General features: G+C 36.0%; 1 protein-coding gene across 2 annotated transcripts; it reads left to right on the top strand.

Moving 5' to 3' along the window:
- Positions 1-2,205: 2,205 nt before the first annotated feature.
- On the top strand, positions 2,206-22,031 carry FAM49A (family with sequence similarity 49, member A). Of its 2 annotated transcripts, none has more exons than XM_010024814.1 (10): positions 2,206-2,286; positions 11,608-11,729; positions 13,391-13,496; positions 14,538-14,674; positions 14,759-14,836; positions 15,097-15,213; positions 15,309-15,388; positions 17,190-17,316; positions 20,183-20,253; positions 21,469-22,031. In XM_010024814.1, exons 1-10 carry the CDS (start codon positions 2,217-2,219, stop codon positions 21,530-21,532), a joined length of 972 nt encoding a protein of 323 aa, XP_010023116.1. In that variant the 5' UTR covers positions 2,206-2,216; the 3' UTR covers positions 21,533-22,031. The 2 variants fall into 2 exon arrangements, with proteins under 2 accessions (XP_010023116.1, XP_010023114.1); XM_010024812.1 differs by lacking the exon at positions 2,206-2,286 and adding an exon at positions 2,482-2,554.
- The last annotated feature ends 659 nt before the right edge of the window (positions 22,032-22,690 follow it).

The raw sequence follows: 22,690 nt of genomic DNA, 5'->3' as shown, positions 1-22,690 counted from the left end.
ACTGCGTTTTGGACTGATGTATATTGGAAATGGATGATGTCAAACCAGTGCCTTCTGACCATGAGAATGTATATAAAGTTTGTGGCAGGGTTCTTGTTTCATACTTGTGACTTAAATATCTGAATCAGTTTCTGCATGGGGATTGAAGGAGAGTGGAATAAAATTAAGATATGTAATTAATTAAGATACAGAATAAAAGCTCAGGAAAAATATTTATACTCAGAAATCTTTAAAGCACTGATATGCTGTACTTCTGTAAGAAGGATCAGAAGCCAGAGCTTGGGCACATGACCTCAAGCTACTTAGTGCAAATGAGGGAGCATATCCTCAGGTTCTTGGCAAAAACGCTTCCTCGCTGTTCGAAACATACTATCAGCTAAACCAGTCTCTGGATGCAGTGCTAACTTTGGCAGTAGAAGAAATGGATACTCTCTGAAGATTGAAGGCAATGAGGTAAGATAAAGCTTAAAACAAGTTGAAAGTGAAGAATCCAAACTGACTCGGTAATTAAGTTTGTGATAATATTTTATAATAATATAAATTGTTTCTCCCGAGGTTATGAAAAGGAAAATAAGTGTGTGCACGTCATCTTGTCTGTCTCACCTGATGCTGATAAAATGTATTATACTGGTGTGATAAAAATGTTCATATTATTGAAGATAGAATTTTTAATGCTGTATAAAATCTATTGCTCTATTTGCATGTTTTTCCCCTTTGTAGGCTGATCAGAAAGTCAGACTTAGCTCATATGGTGCAGATCTTGTTCTGAAAGTGAAAGTGTAAATTTTTTTTCCTGTGTATAAGTGGATGTCACTTTATGACTAATGGAGAATGTTTCTTTATGTTTCAATACTGTATATGCAAGATGTTGCTAATTGTAAAGGGCTTGACAGGCTGCTCACTGGATTTGTTCTGGACAGAAAATTTTGAAGAAGTATTTAATGCAAACCAAAGCCATTTATCTAATAATAACCTGTTTTACATGGAGCTGCATGCTCTGAACAGATTATTCATTATATAATTTTATGGACTGAATATGACTGCTTTGAAATCTCTAAGGCTTACATTACCTTCCTAGGTTTTCCTGACATAGAAATATATCCCTTACATACATGTAGACTTTAGGGTTGATGATACCCTATGTAATACTTGGGGGAGAATTTGAAAAAAAACTTAGTCTCCTCATATAGAGATCAGCCATGTACATGCTTAGAATAATTTTTCTGTGATCTGATTTCGTAAGTGAGAAAAGAGTTAAACTGAAAAATAGATGAGCATCAGACGTCAGCCCCAAGAGCCATGGTTTAGAGTACTGAGAATATTTATCTTTGAGGCAAAAAGCAGTTTTCAATCAGAGTTTTAAATCTAAAATTACGTTTTTCTACATCCCTTCAGGCAGACCTCTTCATGCTTATATGTGCTTTTCATGGTTTAATTCTTCTTTCTTCTGAGAAAAAGTTAAAGTTTGCCTGGGGAAGATACACTTTAACATAGTTTCAAAGTAACGTATCTTCCTAAGGACTGTACTGGTAAAAAAAACTTCAAATCTCCTTCCTTCTTGTTTTCTGTAGAGACATGCCTTTTCAAGAACTGGTCACTTTTCCTTTTGGGAGTTTTTTATAACTTCAAATGCAAAGGGTTCCAACATGGTAAAAGATAGGAATAATAGATAAAAAGAATTTTTTCCAAAAATGGATACATAACATTTTTACAAGTTAAAAAGAACAAACTTTTTAGCTTTGCTTTCTGATAGATTTTTATATTAATATTTTAAATAACTGTATTGATTAGAAACAGATTTTTCTCCCCCTTAAATTTAATTATTTTCACGAATACATACAAACAAAGGATTAAGACCTCATTTTTTACCCTGGAATGGTATGCAGTCATCTTGAATCCAGCAATTTAGAGGATTCACAAATTCAGATATAGTTCTGAATTTGCCTTTCTGGCTAAAAAATTCATAAATATCTGTTTGTTCTGTGTTGCTATGTAACATTTCATTTCCAATGTGATGAGTGGAATTATTTCTCTTACTTATCCAAGGTCATAGTCTCTCTGTTCCTATACATCAATATTACAGAATTTACCATCAAAATGGTCCAGAACTTGCCAAAATTTTTAATATATCATGCAGACCATGTCAAGCCCTTACGTATTCTAAGTTTACCTATATAACCGTTTACGATTTTGTTGCATTTACTAGGTTTGCTGGGATGGGTAATCTTCTTAAGGTCCTTACCAGGGAAATTGAAAACTATCCACATTTTTTCCTGGATTTTGAAAGTAAGTTCAAACAATTACAAGACAATGAGAGAATCTTTTCTCTGACTTAACAGCAAACTGAGGAAAAACTTTTAAAACCTGATTGCTTGCAGTGTGTATTTTCCAGCACAACCAATCTGTCCAAGTCCTTGTCTTTAAAACCATTTGTTCACTCAGGAATCCTTTTCTCTTCCTTTTCTATTTTTCAGGAACCAAATGGGAAATCTTTTAAAAGTTCTCACTTGCACAGAGCTTGATCAGGGGCCAAATTTTTTCCTTGACTTTGAAAGTGAGCAAAGCTTCTTGCCTGGCTTGCCTTCTTTGCCTTATTTTCTAATAAACTGCATGCGCTTACGCATCATAAAGCAATTCAAAAGGGATTTGCAAACAAATCAAATTACACTTCAACTGAACATTGCTTTTTGTTTTTTAGAAGCCATACAGAATTACTTTAATTCATTCTGAGCAGAGAAGGGGCAGAAAGATAGATATGAAAGTAAGACCTTACCTTGAATTAGTTTCAAAACCTGAGCCATTGTTAAATTTAGATATGAATGAACTTGACCTAAGCTTTCTTTAACAAATCAGTTAAAAAAAAAATTTATGTTGCTTCCTTGAATGGACATATATGTTAGAAATAAAAAGCTGAAAAAGTATAAGCAGTGGAGGTGGAAAACTTTTGCCTGGTTAAGTGATGATTTAACTGGGATTATTACAGTTTCTGAAAAGAAGGGAAGTGGTCAAAGTGTATGTGCTTGATTGCATCTCTCTTAATTGCATGGTTATCAGTTTGCAAAACAGTGTTCTGCATTCTAATTCCCTTGTCACATCTATATCTGATTCAAAGCTATTTCACTTTTGCTGGTTGCAGTTTCCCTGCATGTACTTATAGACATTGTCTTGGAAACTGGTCATCAAATCCTTAAATATGGGTTTAATCTTACTTCACTACTTACATGAAATGCTTCTTATTTAAAATGCTAATAGTGTGTGATGTTTTGTCTCTTAATACCTTTATTCTAAAAAAAATTCAACAAAAAAGCTTTTGAATGAAGCTAGTGTTTTTAAAATAACTTTGTTTTGAAGTGTGGTTTAAGAGACAATTTCAGGTTATTAGGCACACATTTTATCACCTTGAAAGTTTTCTTGAATCACTTATTCCTGAATTATTTTTCTGAAAAAAAGTTACTGACATGATACACAATTGTGTGTGTTTACACACTCTGAAGCACTGATTCAAAAAGTCGTTTAAACACATTCCTCATGAAGTTGTTCAAACATGCTTTCTTGGATGAGAGCTGGAGTGTATGACTATAGCTTTGCATATATCTTAATCTTTTCATCTAGATGTTATTTACCTCATTATGAAGAATCAGTTTTAAATTATGAAAAAAAGTTAATAGGTTGGTTTGGGTTGAAGAGAAGGTACTGTGAGCTGTGTCCCTTTTTCTTCCTGTATCATTTGAGAATTTTATTGTAAACCCAGGGTGTCAAACCTTTATCCAAATCACCACATTTTTATTTTTTTTCTATCAAACATTTGAAGGCTTTGGTAGTGCTCTGTAGCTTTGCCAAGCTATTATGAAGGTTTTCAGCTGCTCTAAGCTTCCAGGTTTAATGAGCTCCATCATGTCTTGGTTGGTAAGAAAGTACAGCTGACCCAGGCTACAGACTTGGCAGGAACAGGAGGTCTGGCAGTGGGAAGCCTTGGTGGAGTTGGAGGTGGTGGTAAGAGGGTAATATATCTGGTTTATTGCCTTGGCAGCAAAGTTTGTTTGGTTTGTTTCCCAAAAGTGCATTGCCAAGAGCTGAATGGGGTGAAGCACCCTCTCCCACAGGAAGTGACCAGGAGTTTGTACAAGAACGTGGGCACACTAGTCAGGTATGTCTACCTAGAGAGGAACAAAACTCATCTCCAAATTTCAGTTAGTTTCTTGATCCTGAGTGAAAGGTTAAAATTATTTACTTGGGAAATAAAGTTCTGAAGTTTTTTATGGCACAAAATCTGTATCGAAGGGATGTGACTGAAGGCTCTGTAGTTGTGTGCTTCGGTCTCCTTTGATTAGCCATCATACGTTGTAAAAGAACAGATGTAGATAACAGCCTGCTTGCATGCTTGCTGGGCATGTGACGGACTTTCTGTGGCCTGAGTTTTCAGTTCAAGTTCATGGATGAAAGTGATCGCTACAGTTGGCCATTCAGAGAATAAGGGGTATGTGGAGTTGATGTGTCTACTCTATTTTGTTACTTGCATCAGCATATTGCTTTCTACTTTTTGTGCACTTTTTCATTAGCTGTAAGTTGAAATCTCAAAGTGTATCTGCCAGTACTACTTCTGAAATGTTTACAGAGGTTCTGGATACTCCTGTCCTGTTTTGGGTTTGGTTTGTTGGGTTGGTTTTTTTTTGTTGCTCGTCCTTTGGTATGTATTATACCTGAAAGGAGGGTGTGTAACGTACTTCTTCCTGCTATGTGCACAATGTGCCACACAAATACTGCTTATAAAAACCAGAAACAGCCTTTTTCCTCGTACGCAGGAGTACAACAGGTAGCACCTGTCTCTGTGCCTCAGAAATCAGAGGCTGTATGGGTTGGTGTTCATCAAAAGTGATACAAGTATATATATGAAAAGAAAGTGGAAAAACAATATCATGTTAACTTCATTTGACAGTTGATTTAATCAGTGCTGCTCCAAAAGAGAGATCCCATGGGTGATGCTTTGCCACATAGTCTTATTCCTTATGCTAGATTTGAAATGTACAAACACACAATTCCACCCATCATGAATAATAGCCATGTGGGAAAATGAACATAGTAAGAACTAGGTATTAAACACACATACATACACTCCTCCCAAATTGCAACCTTACCTTTCTTTTCCACCTACTAAATACTCTTACAGTCAGGTCAGGGTGATGTGGCACAGCTGGAAGAGCTCCAGTGTGACCATGTGAATGGGAACAGAAATGCAGGAGAGGATGGCAAGCAGTTGTATGGATTTAGGTGCCTTAGGTCGGTCCTGAAGCTACACGTTAAGGTCAGCATAGTAGGTTTTTATTTGATTGCTTTCCCTTATTACCCTTAACTAGCAGGCGTTTTATATGCAATATATTGTAAGAATGAGTTGTTCTGTGCAAAAAAAATTACTGTGAATTACTGTTCTCCAGGAGGACAGTCTGGCATTGCATCTTTTGAAAAATGCCATTATTGGGTTTTGTGTTTGTTTTAAAATATACTTAATTACAAGTTGCTTTTCTTCATTTGCGTGATCACTTTTCTCTTAAATATTTTTCACCAGCCTGAGGTTTTTTATATTTAGCCTTAGTCCCTTCAATACAGCTCTTCTGTGCAAATCTTGAGGTTTTGAAAAATGGGAAGGTAGAAAGAGAACTTAGAAAAATTTGATTTTCTCACCTAATTCAAACTTGTGGGTTTTTTTCTTCAAAATCTGCCTTGCACTGTAACTGAAGAGGAGCAAAAATCATGAAAGTAAAAGAAGTTTCAAATTTCACTTTCCAGTTGTTGGGGGGTTTAATAGCTATTTTAATTTTTCACTAGAAAAGTTTGGGCTACCAAAAAAAAAAAAATGTTTAAAATTATCTCCTTTTTCCCCTATTTCCTGCAGCTATCTATATCATTAGTTGCAATTCGTATGACATCTTTTACTAGCATTCTTCTTCATTACAGATGGGGAACCATGTTTTGTAAACCCATGGTCATACTTTAAAAAGCTTGAACCCAGCATTAGTTTCAGTTAATGTGGTATAGCAAAAGCAGTTCTGTATGATCTTCAGTAATCATTTCAGAGTTAGGCAGTTACCCTGGATCTGTGCAAAGAGAAGCAATTTAAAGATTCATTCAGTCCATCCTTGAAAGCTAACAAGGACAAATTGGAACAGTGCTAACTTCAGAGAGTGATACGGAGAATAGTGTTTTCCTGGGCAGGTGAAAAATCTTTTTCCTTGAGGTGAAATGCAAACTATCTGCACTCAGCCAGATTACTTTTTTTTTTTTTTCTTTTTTTTTTTTAAGATCTACTGAAAGGTTAATGTAAAGAAAAAGAATCTCTTCATTCCCAGAAAGTGAGCTGTATTGCAGTTTTGCACTTCTATCTCGGTATAGGTATTGTTAATCAAAACGCTACATACTGGATTGATTATATAGCACTTACTTTACCTTAATACCTTCTTAGCTCTCAACTGAAAAATAATGTTAGGAAGAGTGAGTGGATGGCAAGTCTTGAGAGTCTGTGGATGTCAGCATTTCATGAGCCCATAGGACAAATCTTCTTGAAATTGGTTTTGTCAGTTCAAGAACTCTTTTGTTCTTTAGATTTTGACCTTGTTTAAAATGCTCACAGGTAAATTAATTCTGGCTATTTGAAGTTCTTTCCATAGTAGTTTACAAGTGCTCTTTTTTTGCAGAAAATCTACTGTCAAATTACTGTTGCCCATAGAGGGCCCTTTTCAGGCAAAATAAGTAATTCCACATGAATTCCTGGAAATACTTTGATGGTTGAGGTAACAACTTTTTTTTTTTTTTAGTTAAAATACTAAAGCTTACAGATTATTGGGAGAAGGTGTCCTTAAGTGACACCTTCAGTACCGTCCTTTCCTCAGATACAAATGCCTTTTATAAGACCGAACTCTGTAACCTTAAACTGAGTAGGTTCCCTTTTTTCCTAAACGTTAGCTAGGCAGGCTTGTTACCTGATCCTGATTTAATCCCCCTTTTACTCCCAACAGTCAAGGGCAATTATTTTCTAGGATTTTCCATCCCCAGAAATACTAATGAAATTTTCAGTTATCGTTGTCCATGTATGATTAAAAGTCTCTTATGATTAGAACATGTCTGGCAGCAGAGCAACTGCCCGCTTTTTGCGTAATAGGGTATTAATACCCTCGTTCTGCAGGTGGCAAGGATGGAGGTGGAGTCTGTACCCAGCCAGCAGGAGGATAAACTCTTGTCTCCTGTGCTGTAGGGAGTGTCCTAAGCAAGAAGCAATGGCTCAGTCACAGAGAAGCCTGTCCACTTCTGTCACACAGCTGAAGCCTGGCACTGATATCCCTGGCACAGCACCATGCCTGTAGCAAGTATTAACAATTTAGGGAGCTTCAGTATGTTATAGCTAGTTTAGAAAGCTTAGATTCAAAAATCCATTGTAGACTGGATAGGATACTCTTTCTACATACTACTATTCTTTTTTAATGTATGGAGCGTAGCAGGTTCTGATACCCTCTAAAAAGCATTATTCAGTGTAGTTGTAATCCCTTTTGTCTTTTCTGAGGACATAAACTAGCTTTTTGTCTAGTTTTTCCCAGATTGAATAGGAAAAATCATTGCCATGGTGACAAACCTGAAATAGGACTTTAACATTACACAGTAAAACAGACATACTGCTCTCGTAACTTGCTGTCAGTGTCTGGTGGAATTACTAGCCACCTTCAGCAGTGGACAGAAAAAGAACAGCTGAAAGCAGAGCCTGGAAAGCATCTTGTTTTATTTGCTATTCTTTTGCTAGGCTGTTGAGGCCAGGAGGGTATGATGTGTTTTTGACAGATATGATTCCACATTCACTGAAATGCAACCACTAACCAGCTTCCGTGGGAATCCTAGTCTGCAGACAGTTTGACTGAGGGGGAGAAAAACGTTCTGTGCTTCTAGTCTGCATTTCAAATACAGAAAGGGGGTGTGGGTTGGATGCACTTTTTAGTACTATCTTACCTTTTCATACAGATCAATTACTTGGATATTATACTTGATTTTGCATTGATAAAGGCTTCATATCCTTCTTATATTTAATCTTGTCCTATGAGTACTAATGTATTACCTACATTGCAGTTTCTGTTTCTTTGAATTCTTCACTTGGTGAAAAATGCAAACTCAAAACTGTTTAAAAAACTGTTAGGTTTTTTGTTGTTGTTTTTATTTTTTGAGGGGGTTGGGGGGAGTAGGAGAAAACAAAACTGAGTACAGGTATTTTTCTAAGAAAAGAATGATGATTCCACATTCTCACCCACCAGGCACCTGAAATACTTAATGCATCCACAAGTGGATTGTAGTGATTCCAGCTTTCCCCGCTTCTGGAAGTCTGAAGCCCCATCCAAAACACTGAATAAAGTAAAGGTTAAAGAGAGCATTTGTTCGTGGAATGGATGAATTGTCATATCCTGATTATTTCTGATGAAGCCAATGAAATTGCATTTCTTCCCAGAGACAAAATTTTTGCTTTCGAAGTGAAAATTTGCTGCTAGAATCTGTATATGGAGGAGTCAAGCCTGGTCTGACTCTTGAATTAATTTGTTAGAGGATTCATTTAGTTGTCAGGTTTAGGGTTCGCTTTAGAAAAATTTAGGCAAAAGTGAAGGGGTTTCCTATTTGTCTTATTAAAGACAGTGTACTCTGAATGCTAATCATGAGTACTCAAAACTCAGACTTGAAATGCAGTTAAGTCTGGTGATTTTGATAACATATTATTGAGAGAGCTTGCATTCAATGTGGATTAGTCGGTGCCTGTGGTTTTATTGTATAATTGGCTCAAATTGCTTAAGTGCATGCTGGTTCTATGCTGGTATGGGGTAAGAGGAGAGCACAGCCAAGCAGTGGTTCCATGCTGTGGTTCAGGAATGGCATTTTTTTTACTCAGAACAGGGAAACAGGTTTTGGTTTTGTTGGAGTAGAAAAACAATCTTAAAAGCCAAGATCTGTCATGAAGAAATCTGTATTCCTTTTAGTTGTTGTTTCTGCAGTTACTATTATTGTTGACAGTAAGATGAGATCTTTTTCAAAGTGATTGATTACAGGTATTTTAGGTGACCATTTTTGGCAAGATCTTCATATAAATCCCTTTTGAAATATGGCCGTGATCTTATCAGAACATCTGTTTGCATAACATATATTTCATAAGTATGATGCATGGGGTTTTTTTAAAAGCCTGAATCGTCTCCCAATCCTTATTTGTAAGCTAAACACTTTCAGCATTAATATAAACTGCTTCTGCATATGCAAGCTAAGCCTGTTGCTCTGTAGCTTTTGCAGCCCTCTTCCTCTGCCTTCCCTTTCTTTCCCTTTTCCACCCACCTACCTTCCTCCTGCTCCTACTTCCCCAGGTGCTGGGATCCTACAGAAAGCTCAGTGGGTTTCAAATACTCAACTTTCCCTCAACTTCTAAAAGATGAACTGGGATAATTTTAAAAAGACTAACAACAGGGGATTTTAATAAAAGTAATTTTTAAGTTCCAAAGTGCTGAACTGTCTATAGTGTTAAGATTTCTATTAGAGGCTAACATTTTTTAAAGTAAATAAATTGTAAAAAGTAACTTAGAACTACCTTGTTAACCAACCCATGCTTCAGGTGACCTGAACATGCAAATTTTACACTTATCGACTGTACTAATAAATAACTTACTCTTTTGTGTCTTAATATTCACTGAAAATGTTATTTAATTTAACTTTTATTTAACTATTAAAATATAGATACTGATTTATAAGTGACAACTATCTTCCCCTGCTCTGTTGTTATATGCTATGTAACTGTTCAGCAAGATTACTTTCTCTATTAAATTCAGATGCATTTACTGTTTTGTTTCTTTATCACAAGGTGACAGACCCCTTACAGTGTATAAATGAGATTTCTTGCAGCTTGGGGAAAGAACCAGTCAGTAACACTGTAAACTTAGACTAATAGGTTGGTTCAACAGCTGTGTCCCAGCTGGGATTTTCCTGTTAGGGACAGTTTTTCCCTTTGGTGCTACTTTCCCTGGGTTGTTTTTTTTTTTTGTGTGGGTTTTTTTTTTTTTTTGTTTTGTTTTGTTTTATTTTGTAGTAATGTGAAGTATTTTGGATATAAAACCCAGCTGAGTAAGCCTAGCTTATTTTTACTTTCACGTGTTCTGTCTTTTAAACAAGATCAGTGAAAACTTCCATAATAAAGCAAGTCAAATCAGATTGTTTCATGTGCCCAATCTCATGGGACTCACTGTGACAGAGGAATATAAGAAAGATTTTAAGTATTAGTTTCTTCAGAGCTATGTGTAAATCTCAGCCATTTGTGTCTCATTCATGTGAGGACCCTAGATAACTTGAGATATTGAAACAAATTGTCCTAACCTGAAGTGTCATGGAGAGAATGCTGCTCTTTCCATACTCTCCAAGGTGTAGTGGTTCATTTGTTTCTAATGGGGGGTGGGTAAATAAATTCAGTTATGAAAGATGGGTGGAAAACTGTGTCTTATTTCTTGATGACAGTGAGAAGACTAAATAGAAAAAGTACTTTTCAATTTATTGTCTATTAATGTTGAGATGTATACAGTAGCTCTTCTTAATTGGTGTGTTTTGAACTGAAGATATCTCATTGCCTTTAATTCAAACAAGTAGCCCTTAAGTCCTCAGATTCATCTTCAAAGTATTTTTTTATTCCATAATAATTAGAAATCTCTCTTTATGTGCAAATACACATTTAGGGGGGGTGGGGGGGAAGTGTCTCTGCAGAAATCTTCAGGGACAATGATTGTTTCTACAAATACTGATTACACCTCTATACGTAGGTCATCCAGTCTAGTCAGTGCCAGTCATCTTGATGTTGTAAAGCAAGAGAATGTAGAAGATGTCTAGCATGTCAGTGTTCTAGGGATAACATCACTCCCTGGTGTGACATTGCTGTGAAAATCCCATCGGATGGAATTTGAATGGGAAAATTGATCTACTTCCAAATGTCATTTCTCTGAACAGTAAAGGTCTACAGGTCAATCCCACCCTGAAAACTGATCATTGACAGAGCTGGATTTATTTTTGTTTTTTTTGATCTCTGACATAAGAAAAATGTTTATTTGTAACAGTACTGTATCTATTTTATATAAAAGGAGAAATAAATTACTCTTGTTAAGGAAGCCTGGAGGAAAGTCAAAGTGGCATAATATCCTACTGCTCCATCCTCTGAAAGGCTGATGTTATCCCCAAGCTGCAAGAAAAGTGAACAATTCTTTGTGATTGAGCTGTGGAGCTCATGAAAGAGGGACATTTTTCCTAAAGGATTGATGCATTATCTATTTTCAAGTAACATTGCTTTATGATACTGCTTCACTTTAAAATGCTGCGTTTTGAGAAGAGTCATTATGAGGCAGAGTATACAAAAAACGTACTGTTTTTCCTTCCTTGCTGTAGAAAGCATAAACTTGAAAGTAAGCAGAGTATCAGTGCAGTATAATTTTATCATTTATAAAAACACATCAAAATGGAGTTACACATAGTCAAGCTGGATATAATGTTAAGTAGAATTGAGTAATCTTGCCCTTTGTATTGCAGCTACCTTTGACTTTGTGCATTTGCTTTTCTGTTTCTTAGATGCACAGCCCACGGATGGAGAAAGGGAGGTATGGAATCAGATCAGTGCAGTTTTACAGGACTCGGAAAGTATGCTTGCAGACCTTCAGGCGTACAAAGGAGCTGGACAAGAAATTAGAGATGTATGTTTGCTAATGACAGTTCTTTAGAAGCAAAATCAAGCAAAACTCAGTGTGTTCCTTGCTTCTGTTCTACATCCAAGCACATTCTATGAAATGTTATGATTTAGAGTCATAGAATGGTTTGGGTTGGAAAGGGCATTAACGATCATCTAGTTGCAACACCGTGGGCAGGGACACCTTCCACCAGATCAGGTTACTCAAAGCCCCGTCCAACCTGGCCTTGAACACTTCCAGGGATGGGGCAGCCACAACTTCCTGGCACAGTCTGTTCCTATGCCTCACCAGTCTCCTAATGAAGAATTTCCTCCTTATATCTGAGGTAATCTACCCTCTTACAGTTTAAAGCCAATACCCCTCTTTCTATCAATACAGGCCCTAATAAAAACTCCCTCTCCAAGCTTTCTTGTTGGCCCTATGAGATGCTGGAAGGCTACTCTAAGGTCTCCCTGGAACCTTTTCTTCTCCAGGCTGAACAACCCCAACTCTCAGCCTTTCTTCATGTGGGAGGTGCTCCAACCCTCTGATCATCTTTGTGGCCTGCTCTGGACCCACTCAAACAGGTCCGTGTCCTTCTTCTGTTGGGGGCCCCAGAGCTGAACACAGTACTGCAGGTGGGGTCTCAGGAGAGCAGAGTAGGAATCATTTCTTTGTTGAACATCAGGTTTGCACAGGCCCGCCTCTCAAGCCTATTTGAAAATTTAGAAAATACTTTACAGATTATAAAAATTATGTGTACCATTGAATATAAAGCCCTAATGTGAAGCCATTAAATGTTTGGGTTTTTTTTACTTTTTAAGCTTACTATTAGTAATTAGTATTATTTTTCACTTTTAAAAGTGCTATTTCGTATACCTCATTTCATATATCTCATGGTAGAAGTCCAAGTTCAGTATGTGGAAGAAAATCCTCAGATGTCAGAAATACACTATAAAGAGGTTGTAAATAGCAGTTTTTCCGTGTAAGTGAAATAATGAACTACAATAAATTATAACTTTACATCCACTTTACAGGCATCTTATTCTGTGAAACTGGTCCCAAAGTACAGTTCTGAACTGTAGCTTAAAATTTAAGTGTTCAAGGCCAGGTTGGACGGGGCTTTGAGCAACCGGGTCTAGTGGAAGGTGTTCCTGTCCACGGCAAAGGGGTTGGAACTGGGTGATCTTTAAGGTCCCTTCTAACCAAAACCATACTATGATTCTGTGATTTCTCTCAGCTAACCAAACATTTTTCTGCATCAGCTTCACAGTTACTGTTAGCATGAGCTGTTGGTTACTTGAGAACCTGAGTATGTTGAAGATTTCAAAAGCATCAAAACCTTTAAAAAAAGGCTATTTTTGCAAGCCGTAATCATACAAAAGGTGTTACCTGATGCTTCTATGACAGTATTGTTCCCAAAAGAATATGTTAAAACATATTTCTGTATATAGTGGTGCATAGGAATGAATAATTTTATATCAGTATGTTACGGGGCAGAGGAAAGGTAGAAAACATAGCATTTTTTTGTCTTACTAATTTCCTATTCCTGTGCAGTGTAATTTCTCTTCATTGCTCTGTGTTTTACAGTACCTACTTTCTAAAATACTATGGTCGAAAAATTCCGAACCACCTTTTGCTTGTTATTTATATACCACAGTTCTTTTACAGTAATATTTTCATTTCAGGCAATACAAAACCCCAATGATATCCAGTTGCAAGAAAAGGCATGGAATTCAGTATGTCCTCTGGTTGTGAGGCTGAAACGCTTCTATGAGTTTTCACTCAGATTAGGTGAGCCCTGATTTAGTATATCTGTTTATTAGGCTACTCTATATATAAAGAAATAGGAAGTTTCTTTTTCCACAGCCTTTTAAAGGCTTACTATTATTTCTGTTTGATATGAACATTTAACTGCAATTAAATTTTTCAAGGCATATTTTTAATCTTAATTTAATTTCAAAATTATCATAGTTTGTTAGTTTGTCACTTAAATTAATCTGTATTCTCTACAGTACAAGTAAAGAATGTGATAAAACTGTAGTTTTTCTCTGGTGCCTGTCACTCTCTGCATTTCAGTATTCCGTACTGTAGTGATGGAATTTATTTTTCTGTAATTTGGATACTTCAGAGTTTTAAAAGGAATGTAAAATAATAACATTTTGAGACGTTTTAAAAACAGGGGTAAAAGGGAGAAAGGGTATTAATAATCTCTCTCACCCAGTGAAAACCCGAAGTCGGGCATGTTTTACACTTTTTCATCCCTACAAACCCAAAACATGGTGTAATTACTCCTTGAATTAGGACTCTGGAAGAGAACCAGTATGCAAAATGTATATAAGAAGTGGGAGAGCTCCCAATGCAAGGGAGTTCTTCTACAGCATCCTGCTTATTAAGTCTTTCTTTGAGTTATGCTAGTGCTTATAGCTGCAGGAGCTGAATTAAATTGCTATGAGTGCCTAAGAGTACACTTTTAGTAACAGAGATGCCAGAATAATCCCTATACTGAACTGATGGCTAATTGGGAAAGATGAAAGAGAAAGAGTTGACTATCTGAATGCAATAAAAATGCTTTCGCTAGAATTTTTGGTGGGGAACCCAGATAAAGGGTGGTAAAAGGGAGAAAAGAACTCACTGATAGAGAATTGAGATGAAATGGCAGACAGCCTTAACAGGCAGGTGTCTGACTAACGTTTCTCAGAATAGTAAGAAAAAACATTTCCATTAGGGCTCTGCTTGTTTGGAGGGTTTGTTCCCTTCAAACAAAAAGTATAGGTACTTAAAATGTCTCATAATGTGGACTGAATAGAATTTGTGCTTCTGATTTTTATTCAGAGAAAGCCCTGCAGAGCTTATTGGAGTCCTTGACGTGCCCACCGTATACTCCAACTCAGCACCTGGAACGGGAACAGGCTCTAGCAAAAGAGTTTGCAGAAATCTTACATTTTACTCTTCGTTTTGATGAACTTAAGGTTAATAAAATCTTTTAATACATGCTGATTTTTTCTTTGTATTTTGGACCAAAACTGATTGTTTTCTATTTTTCTTCCTCAAAGATGAGAAACCCAGCAATTCAGAATGACTTCAGTTACTACAGACGGACAATAAGTCGCAACAGAATAAACAACATGCATGTAAGTAAATCAAATCTGATCTGCTGTTCACACTGAGGTATTTGTCAGTATGCATTTATGCCATTTATGGTAGTGTTTTTTCTTTTGATTTGCTAGCTGTCATGTTCTGTCCTTCACACTGAGAATTAATCAGCAAATAGAGTTGAACTATTCGTGCAACAATCTGCTTGCTGACATGATCATGTACTGTGTCTTTTTCTTGCTGCCGGCAAGATTTAAAGAAGAGTTTTACTGACTATTTTTTCTCATGTTTTCACCAGCTAGACATTGAGAATGAAGTAAACAATGAAATGGCCAATAGAATGTCCCTGTTTTATGCAGAAGCCACGCCAATGCTGAAAACACTCAGTAATGCAACTACACATTTTGTATCAGAAGTAGGTAATGGGGTAGAAAAGGTCTAACACAGACATTCTTGATTTTAATTTTACAAGATGGTTTACTGAACCTTCGCTGTTTTTTACCCTTCTAGAACAAAACATTACCAATTGAAAATACAACGGACTGTCTAAGTACTATGGCTAGTGTATGTAAAGTCATGTTGGAAACACCGTAAGTTTTACCTTGTTTTTCTTGTATGAAAGAATTTTATATTGTATTTTAAGTAACCACCTGGGATAAACACAGTTTTTTCCAAATGAATTCCTGTATGTTTACCTTAAGTTGCTAGCATGTTTATATACAGAGCCATGACCTTTGTGTACAGAAAAGTATATTAGAAAGCCTTGCCTCCTATTTTAACCATCTTGTAATATTTTTCATGGATCAGCATTCGGTTTTCTTAGGGAGAGCTTAACGTGGTCAGCCTGCCTTTCAGTAAAAGGTTAAAGTAGTGTAATAGGCTTCAGCATCTCTGTCTTCTCTAACAGGGCCTTAGGCCAACTACTGTTTCTTGTTTGCCCGTGCTGCTCAGTTATTAGCATACATACGGGAAAGATTTTGGCTCTTTCAAGTAGTGCTTTTGCAAATGATACACAGCGCCTGTTTCAGAGATCATTTGAGTAGACCTTGTTTGGATGCAGCCATCTTATTCTGGATATGAGAAAGTTCATCCATATAGAAACTGTACAGTTGCGTTTGTATCTAATAGTGTAGATAGAACCTGCGGGCTTACTGTTGTTTAACTATGCATTTAGTCAAGTATTTTGAGGTTAGATGTTTCCTTAAGTAGAAAACACACACAAGATAAGAGTCAGTCTTCTTGTCTTCGAATTATTTGTTCGTGGTGCCATGTAAAGGGCAGAATTCCTGAAATTATGATGTTTGTTTACGGAAATTCTGGACAAGTGTATGTAGGTGATAGGACTCATCTGTCAATCCCAGGACATCATAGTAACTGATGTGTTAGCTCATTTTTTTGCAGAAGTAGGGAAACAGAAAGTTGTGATTCATGTACCAGAAGGTTATCTGATATTTAGTTCTAGCTGTGGGCTAATCAGGCATTTTCAATATCAAAATGTCTGTAACCTTTAAATCTGTTCATGTTACGATGCTGTGTAAGAATAAAAGTTGTTCTAAACTAAGAGGTAGTACAGTACAGATTTTAGTATTTTAATGGTACGTTTAAGTGAAAAAATGAAGTTTTAAATTGAAAACCAGTGGATGACAGTAGACAAATCTATGTATTGTCTATTCTAAATATTTATTAGAAAAAGTGTGATATTTTCTGGGTTTTAGAATTTCTGTTTTTCTCTACTGTAGGTAATTTTTTCATTTCCTGGTGATGGTTTCAGGGATTAGAGCCAGTAGGGGCTCTTAACTGAGCCATCCGTATTCTTATTTAGGAATTGAAAAGTCAAAGACAAACTCTTTAGAATTAGTTCAGTACAGTCCTATTTTGTAGGCCTCCACATTTTAGATGTTCAGTGAACCTGTGTTTTTGAAGTTGCCTATGGACTTAGAAAGCAATGGCTATGATTTACCAATATGAAGCCCTGAATTTAGTAGCTGCTGAAATTAGATCCCACTTAACCATATCAAAGTAGGACTTTGAGCAAAAAGAGTAGCTTTCCTTTAAGGTCCCAGTATGTTGTGTTTCTGAGGTTAAACAGAAGTATGATCAGTCTCTATCGTATCCACATATGAATTGTGGAAGTCTTCTGCGGAGTCAGCATCACAGGCATATTGCTGAGGTGAGGATCTGAACTGTAAAAGGGGTATTGGAAGAGGTTTACATATCTTCATTTGCATTCTAAATTGACTAGGACTTACACAATTCAGAGATCTTTAAAATCTTACTAAGACGCATCTTCAGGAACAATTTTAGTTTAGATTTCATGTGCTTTTAGTCTTAATTTGCAGAGTTGTCCAGTAAAAAGTCAAGACTGCTTCTTTTTTTGGTTCTGTTTTCCAGAGAGTACAGAAGTAGATTCACCAGTGAAGAGACCCTTATGTTCTGCATGCGAGTAATGGTGGGAGTTATTATTCTCTATGATCACGTTCATCCTGTGGGAGCTTTCTCAAAGACATCAAAGATTGATGTAAGAGTGACTTTTCTTTAATACTCTGTATATTAGAGAAAAGCAGTCTGCAGCTCTTTTTAAACACAAGCTTATGACTTTGTATTAATAATTTTTAATTACTTTTGAATTAATTTAATTTATCTTCACCTGCATACTTTATATATATATATATATCAGCTAGTTTGAAATTAAAATAAAGATCAGGGGTTTTTTCCTTGTATTTTCTTCCAGACACAGATACTCATTTTTCTTTGTTAGCTCTGTTTTCCTGCCAACTGAATGGTTACACTAAAATAATTTTGTGTCACACCTACCCTGGAGTAAGTCCTACGGTCATAATTTCTTATTAATCACATAATTTATGCTGAAATGCTCATCTTTGGCAGTAGTTCTGCTGTAAATAAGCAGATACTCAACATTGTCTTTGTTTTGTCTGAAATCTGAAGTAACAGAACTGAAATGTTACTGTTGTAATGTTGATAATGAGCCTTCAGGTTTAGCTGTGGCATGATCAGTCACAGGGAAATCAACCTTACTTTTTCAGTTGAGATATTGCGAGCACACACAAAAAAGTACTCTTATTTTTGCTATGTGTTTTTAGGAACTAAAGTTCATCTTTCAGCAGAAATAAGCTGTTATTCATGAAAAAGAGCTGCTAAGTCTTTCCCTTTACAAGAGAGTCTACTTCAAAAGAAAATAAAATATATACATACGTTACAACATTGAGTCTTTGTTAGCATTTTTCATCTCAGATATCAGTATTTTACCACATCTCCTCTTTGACTTTGTTTTACAGAGGGAAAGATATGTCACAAAGAGGTGAATTGATTTGCTCAAGGTCATGCAGCAGATAGAGCCTGGGAATTGAATGCAGACTTCCTGATTGCTAATTCAGTCTCTTGCCTACAGAGACAACATAAGTAAAATTTTGATAGGACCAAATATACGATGTCTTTAATGTGTTTCTCACATTTATCCTAAAACCCTGTAACCTTACAGGAAAGTTAGCTAGTTGCAAATGGGAGGCTGGAGATGTATGAACCAATTTTTAAAAATGGCTGCGTGGTCCCAAATCTTAATTCACCTCAATAGTTTAGTGATTCTTTTCTAATAAAAACATCTTCTAATATTTCAGATGATCAGTTTGTTTTACTGTGAAGAACAATTCTTTTCACCAAACTAGTCACTTGGGAGCTGTTCCAAGAGAATTCAGGAACAGTGGAACAAATTACGCTTTCCTTAGTCTTTCAAGACTAGAGACTCCATTTAAAGCTTGTATTTTTTGCACATTTTAGGGATTCTGATTCTAACAAAACCGGAAAAGAATGGTTTGAATTTTTATCCCCTTTGAGTTGGTCTGGTCTGGTCTGCTCTGATCTGATCTGATGGGGCATATAAATCTGTAGTTAGTGATGTGAATATAGTCTTGAGTTTCTCTAGTTAAAAGTAACTGTCACTTCAAAACATGTGCTGCTACCTGAAAATTTCTGTTCCACTACTTGCAGAGCTAGTTTTATCTTCCAGGTAGATACGAGCCAACTGAGCAGGGATCAGAGACTGTTAGGTTGATCATTGTGCAGGAGGCTGAGCTACACTTTCCACATAATTTTTATTGGCAAATTAACAGTCCGTGACCTCAATTAGGTATTTCATCCTGATGCACTTCCATAATAAGGCAAGTTGCTCTTCAGCGGCAAATACTAGCTTTTAGATTTAGCATTGTAACGTGACTTGGAAAATAAGGAGGTTCAAATCTTGAATCTGCCATGTCTTTACCATAGAATCATAGTATGCGTTGGGTTGGAAAGGACCTTAAGGTGGGCATTGGCCCACCTCACAAGCGTGTCCAGGTCCCTCTGGATGGCATCCCTTCCCTCCAGCATATCAACCGAGCCACACAGCTTGGTGGTGTTGGCAAACTTGCTGAGGGTGCATCAATCCCACTGTCCATGTCGCCGACAAAGATGTTGAACAACACACCGCTTGTTACTGCTTTCCAAATAGACATTGAGCTGTTTACCATAACTCTTTACATGCGGCCATCCAGCCAGTTCTTTATCCACGGATTTAACTGCCATTTTAAGTAAAATGGAATTAATCTAGACTGATTTCTCATTAACTATTAGATATCTTCTTAACAATTGGAAGAAATAGATACTTCTGGAGCATGACTTATTATATATGAAAATATATTCTGAACAGGATAAAGGAATTCCTTATTTCTCTGTATTGACTAGACAGGGAGTTCTTTCTCTGCTTTTTCTGTTTCATTTCTCCCTTTGTAAATTTGGACAGTTTCGGCATGCTTTACAGTTTCCACAAAGATGAAAACACCACATTCGTTCAATGTGGTGTTTAAAATCAACATCATGGACTTCCTATATCAGATTAAATTTGTAATTAGTTATGAAACAAATCATAAGTTATCACCAGTTAGGTTTCCAGATGAAACCTGAATACTGAAAATTACTTCCTTGTGTGCACGTATATATAAAAAAGTCAAAGTTAAAACATCTCTTTGATAGTTGCCAACAATGATATGGAATTTTCTTAAAAAAACTTTTTTTTTTTTTTTTTAGCTTGTATCAACTGTTCTTGATAATTTTTAAGTTGGAGTTGGAGAAATCTTGTTCAAGATAAAATATATATGCATTTCATACGTAATTTACTATCTACAAATGCTTATTAAAGTAGATAATGCTTTCTCAAAAGTTAGCATTTTAACTTAATTTTTCATAAGTTATAATGTTTTTATTGTGTCATCTAAAGCAGCATGAACACTCAATAGGGAAAAAACCTGCCTGTGTATGGTGAAATGTTTCCTTGTTTTCAGCTAGTGCTATTTATATATTATTGTTCAATAGTGGCATGCTTCTGTTCCCAGATGAAGGGATGCATAAAAGTTTTAAAGGAACAACCACCCGACACTGTGGAAGGGCTTCTGAATGCTCTCAGGTACTTACGGAATAGTTGTTTGACTCAGCCATAAAAAATTCCAATTTATTTTTTTTCCAGATCTCTTTATATTTTAGACTTTCCACCTTAGAAGCCTGATTTATTAAGAAAATTGTCCTTTCAGATTTGCCTTCATCAGCTGGGGTTTTTTAAGTAATACTCATTTATGTTGATGTCACTTCACTTCAATAAGCAATCACTATTAATAATGGAACTCATAATGTCGTTCTTGAGAGACACTTAAGGCTTACTTTATTGCCTAAAGCTTATCTAAAAAGGTTAAACAATATATCTATGCTTTGTTACATAAAATACCCCAGTAACTAGAACATTTTAGAAGCACGTAATTTGTTTCTCAGATTCTTCTTTCCCTTTTAATATGACCCTGTTTGTTTGTTTTTTGAAATTCAGGAAAACAGCAACCTGAATCCCAATCCTGTAGCTAAGAGTTTAAGGTGCTGTTTTGGGAAGGAAGACACAATGGTCTGATTTTTTTAAGCTGACACGGAAGTCTTAGTGCCAAGTTTTTCAGAGCTGTACTGAATTCTGTAGCTGTTGAATGCTTGGATAGAGTGAGAACTGCACCTCCGTATTTGCTTATTGTCTTCTTTGAATTAAAATTGATGTGGAGTTAAATCCTGCAGGGATCAGGTGTGTTTTGAGCTTATGTGATAATCTATCTTCCTACAAACGTAAGCAGTGGAGAATGCTTGGGCTTAAATGTAAAAAAAAAAACAAAAACCGCACACTAAAGCTTTTCAGTCCTCCCAGGGCATTTAAGAAAGCTTCTTAAAATTAGTTTTACAGATTATGCCAGAATTCAGTCTAGATTCCTAGTCCTTTTATATTTACCTTATTTCTTATGTATTTGCATGATCTTAAATCTTTTGAGGCTTTTAACTGGAGAGAAAAAAAAAGAGGTAATTTCAGCCCAGAATGATGACAATGTCATAGATGGATGGCAAGCAGGAATAAGCCAGGATTTAGCCACAGTTCTCCACCTATTAACAGGGAATAATTTACTGCAAGAGGTATATAGAAGATAAAGAGCACCAGATTATTAACAGTTAAATTCCAGTAATCAGTGATGAGAGGAGCATCTAAGTTTCTCTTCTGTGTAATTGAAATGCATTGATTTTAAAAACAGGTAGTGAAGTTTTCAAACTTTTCTAATCCCTGTTCGTTTTATAAAATGTTTTAACTTGTTATTTCTAGGTTCACTACGAAACACCTGAATGATGAATCTACTTCAAAACAAATTCGAGCTATGCTGCAGTAGTGTCCTGAGACAAGGAGATGTTTGTATTGATCACAGAAGATGTGTATGTTTACATAATTTAATACAGTTTGATGTTAATACTTGTGTGTATTTACATAACCATTTCCTTCACATTGCTAAAATCTATAAATCTGTTCATAACCTGACTGACTTTATATAGCGTAGCCTAAGTTTTTATGCTAGCCTTTGTCTTTTGACTTTTAGAATACTTTTTTACTTAGATACTTCAACTACGACAGTTTATCTGTGCATTTTAATCCTTAAACACCTTCTCTATCAGGGAAGTAAGCAGTAGTGAAGATAAAATGGAAATCAAATACAGAGAAATGTCAAAGACACCGCAGAAAAGCAACTTGAAAAACTGAGAAATTTAACATAAGAGAAAGTAAAATTCACGGGATATGTTTTAAGAGTGTGCACAGGTTTTTTTTTTAGTCAGTTGGTTTACAAATAGGAGAATACCTGAATGTTCATCACTCTCATAAGATACGTTGTCTTTCCTGTAATAAGTGGATATCCACCTAATTTTAAGGCTTACATGCTGGCTGGCATCCAAAAACCTATTGCAAAAAGGTAATTTTTCCTTTTTTATTAAGTATTACCTGTACCTTTCAATAATTGAAATTAATATCCTTTTTCAGATTCAGTATAAATAGAGAAAATGTTCAAAGACCATTGCTAGATTTTGAAAATTCTCTATGATTCTGTTAGATTTAGAAAGGACAGAGAAAATAATAATGCCTTGGCATAACTAGAAATGGTTTATCAGTGTAAATATACAATGGTGAACATTATGTCTCAGACAGGTCTACTCAGTAAGTAAATCTTTTGCTGATACAAGCTGGTATAAAGCAGAACACTCTTCTGTAGCAGCAAACTTCCCTAGTGTCAAATTGGTCTTACCAGACTAGCGATGATATAAATAAGTTTTAAGAGCTGAGCTGTTCTTAAGAAGTTCCTTGGTAGTATTATTCATTAGATGATTCAGAGTTAACACAGAAATACTTATCAGCTGACAGCTCTCCATTGATTTTCGATTGGATGTGATTGGTACATCAAGGATTTGAGTTCCTTACCAAGTTGTTTGTTCTTACTTTCTAGTAATTTTTCCAGTAAATGGAATAGAAATACTTTGCCAAAAGCAGCAAAGTGCTCATG

This window comes from Nestor notabilis, unplaced genomic scaffold, assembly GCF_000696875.1.
Source record: "Nestor notabilis isolate BGI_N333 unplaced genomic scaffold, ASM69687v1 scaffold8112, whole genome shotgun sequence".
NCBI classification, from domain to species: Eukaryota; Metazoa; Chordata; class Aves; order Psittaciformes; family Psittacidae; genus Nestor; species Nestor notabilis.
This window is presented reverse-complemented; position numbering and strand designations above follow the sequence as displayed.

Coding starts and splice junctions, on each gene's coding strand:
- FAM49A (XM_010024812.1), top strand. CDS start 2,482: ATGGGAAATCTTTTAAAAGTTCTCACTTGCACAGAGCTTGATCAGGGG. Junction 2,555..11,607: donor TTTTTTCCTTGACTTTGAAA/GTGAGCAAAGCT, acceptor TCTGTTTCTTAG/ATGCACAGCCCACGGATGGA. Junction 11,730..13,390: donor CTGGACAAGAAATTAGAGAT/GTATGTTTGCTA, acceptor TTTTCATTTCAG/GCAATACAAAACCCCAATGA.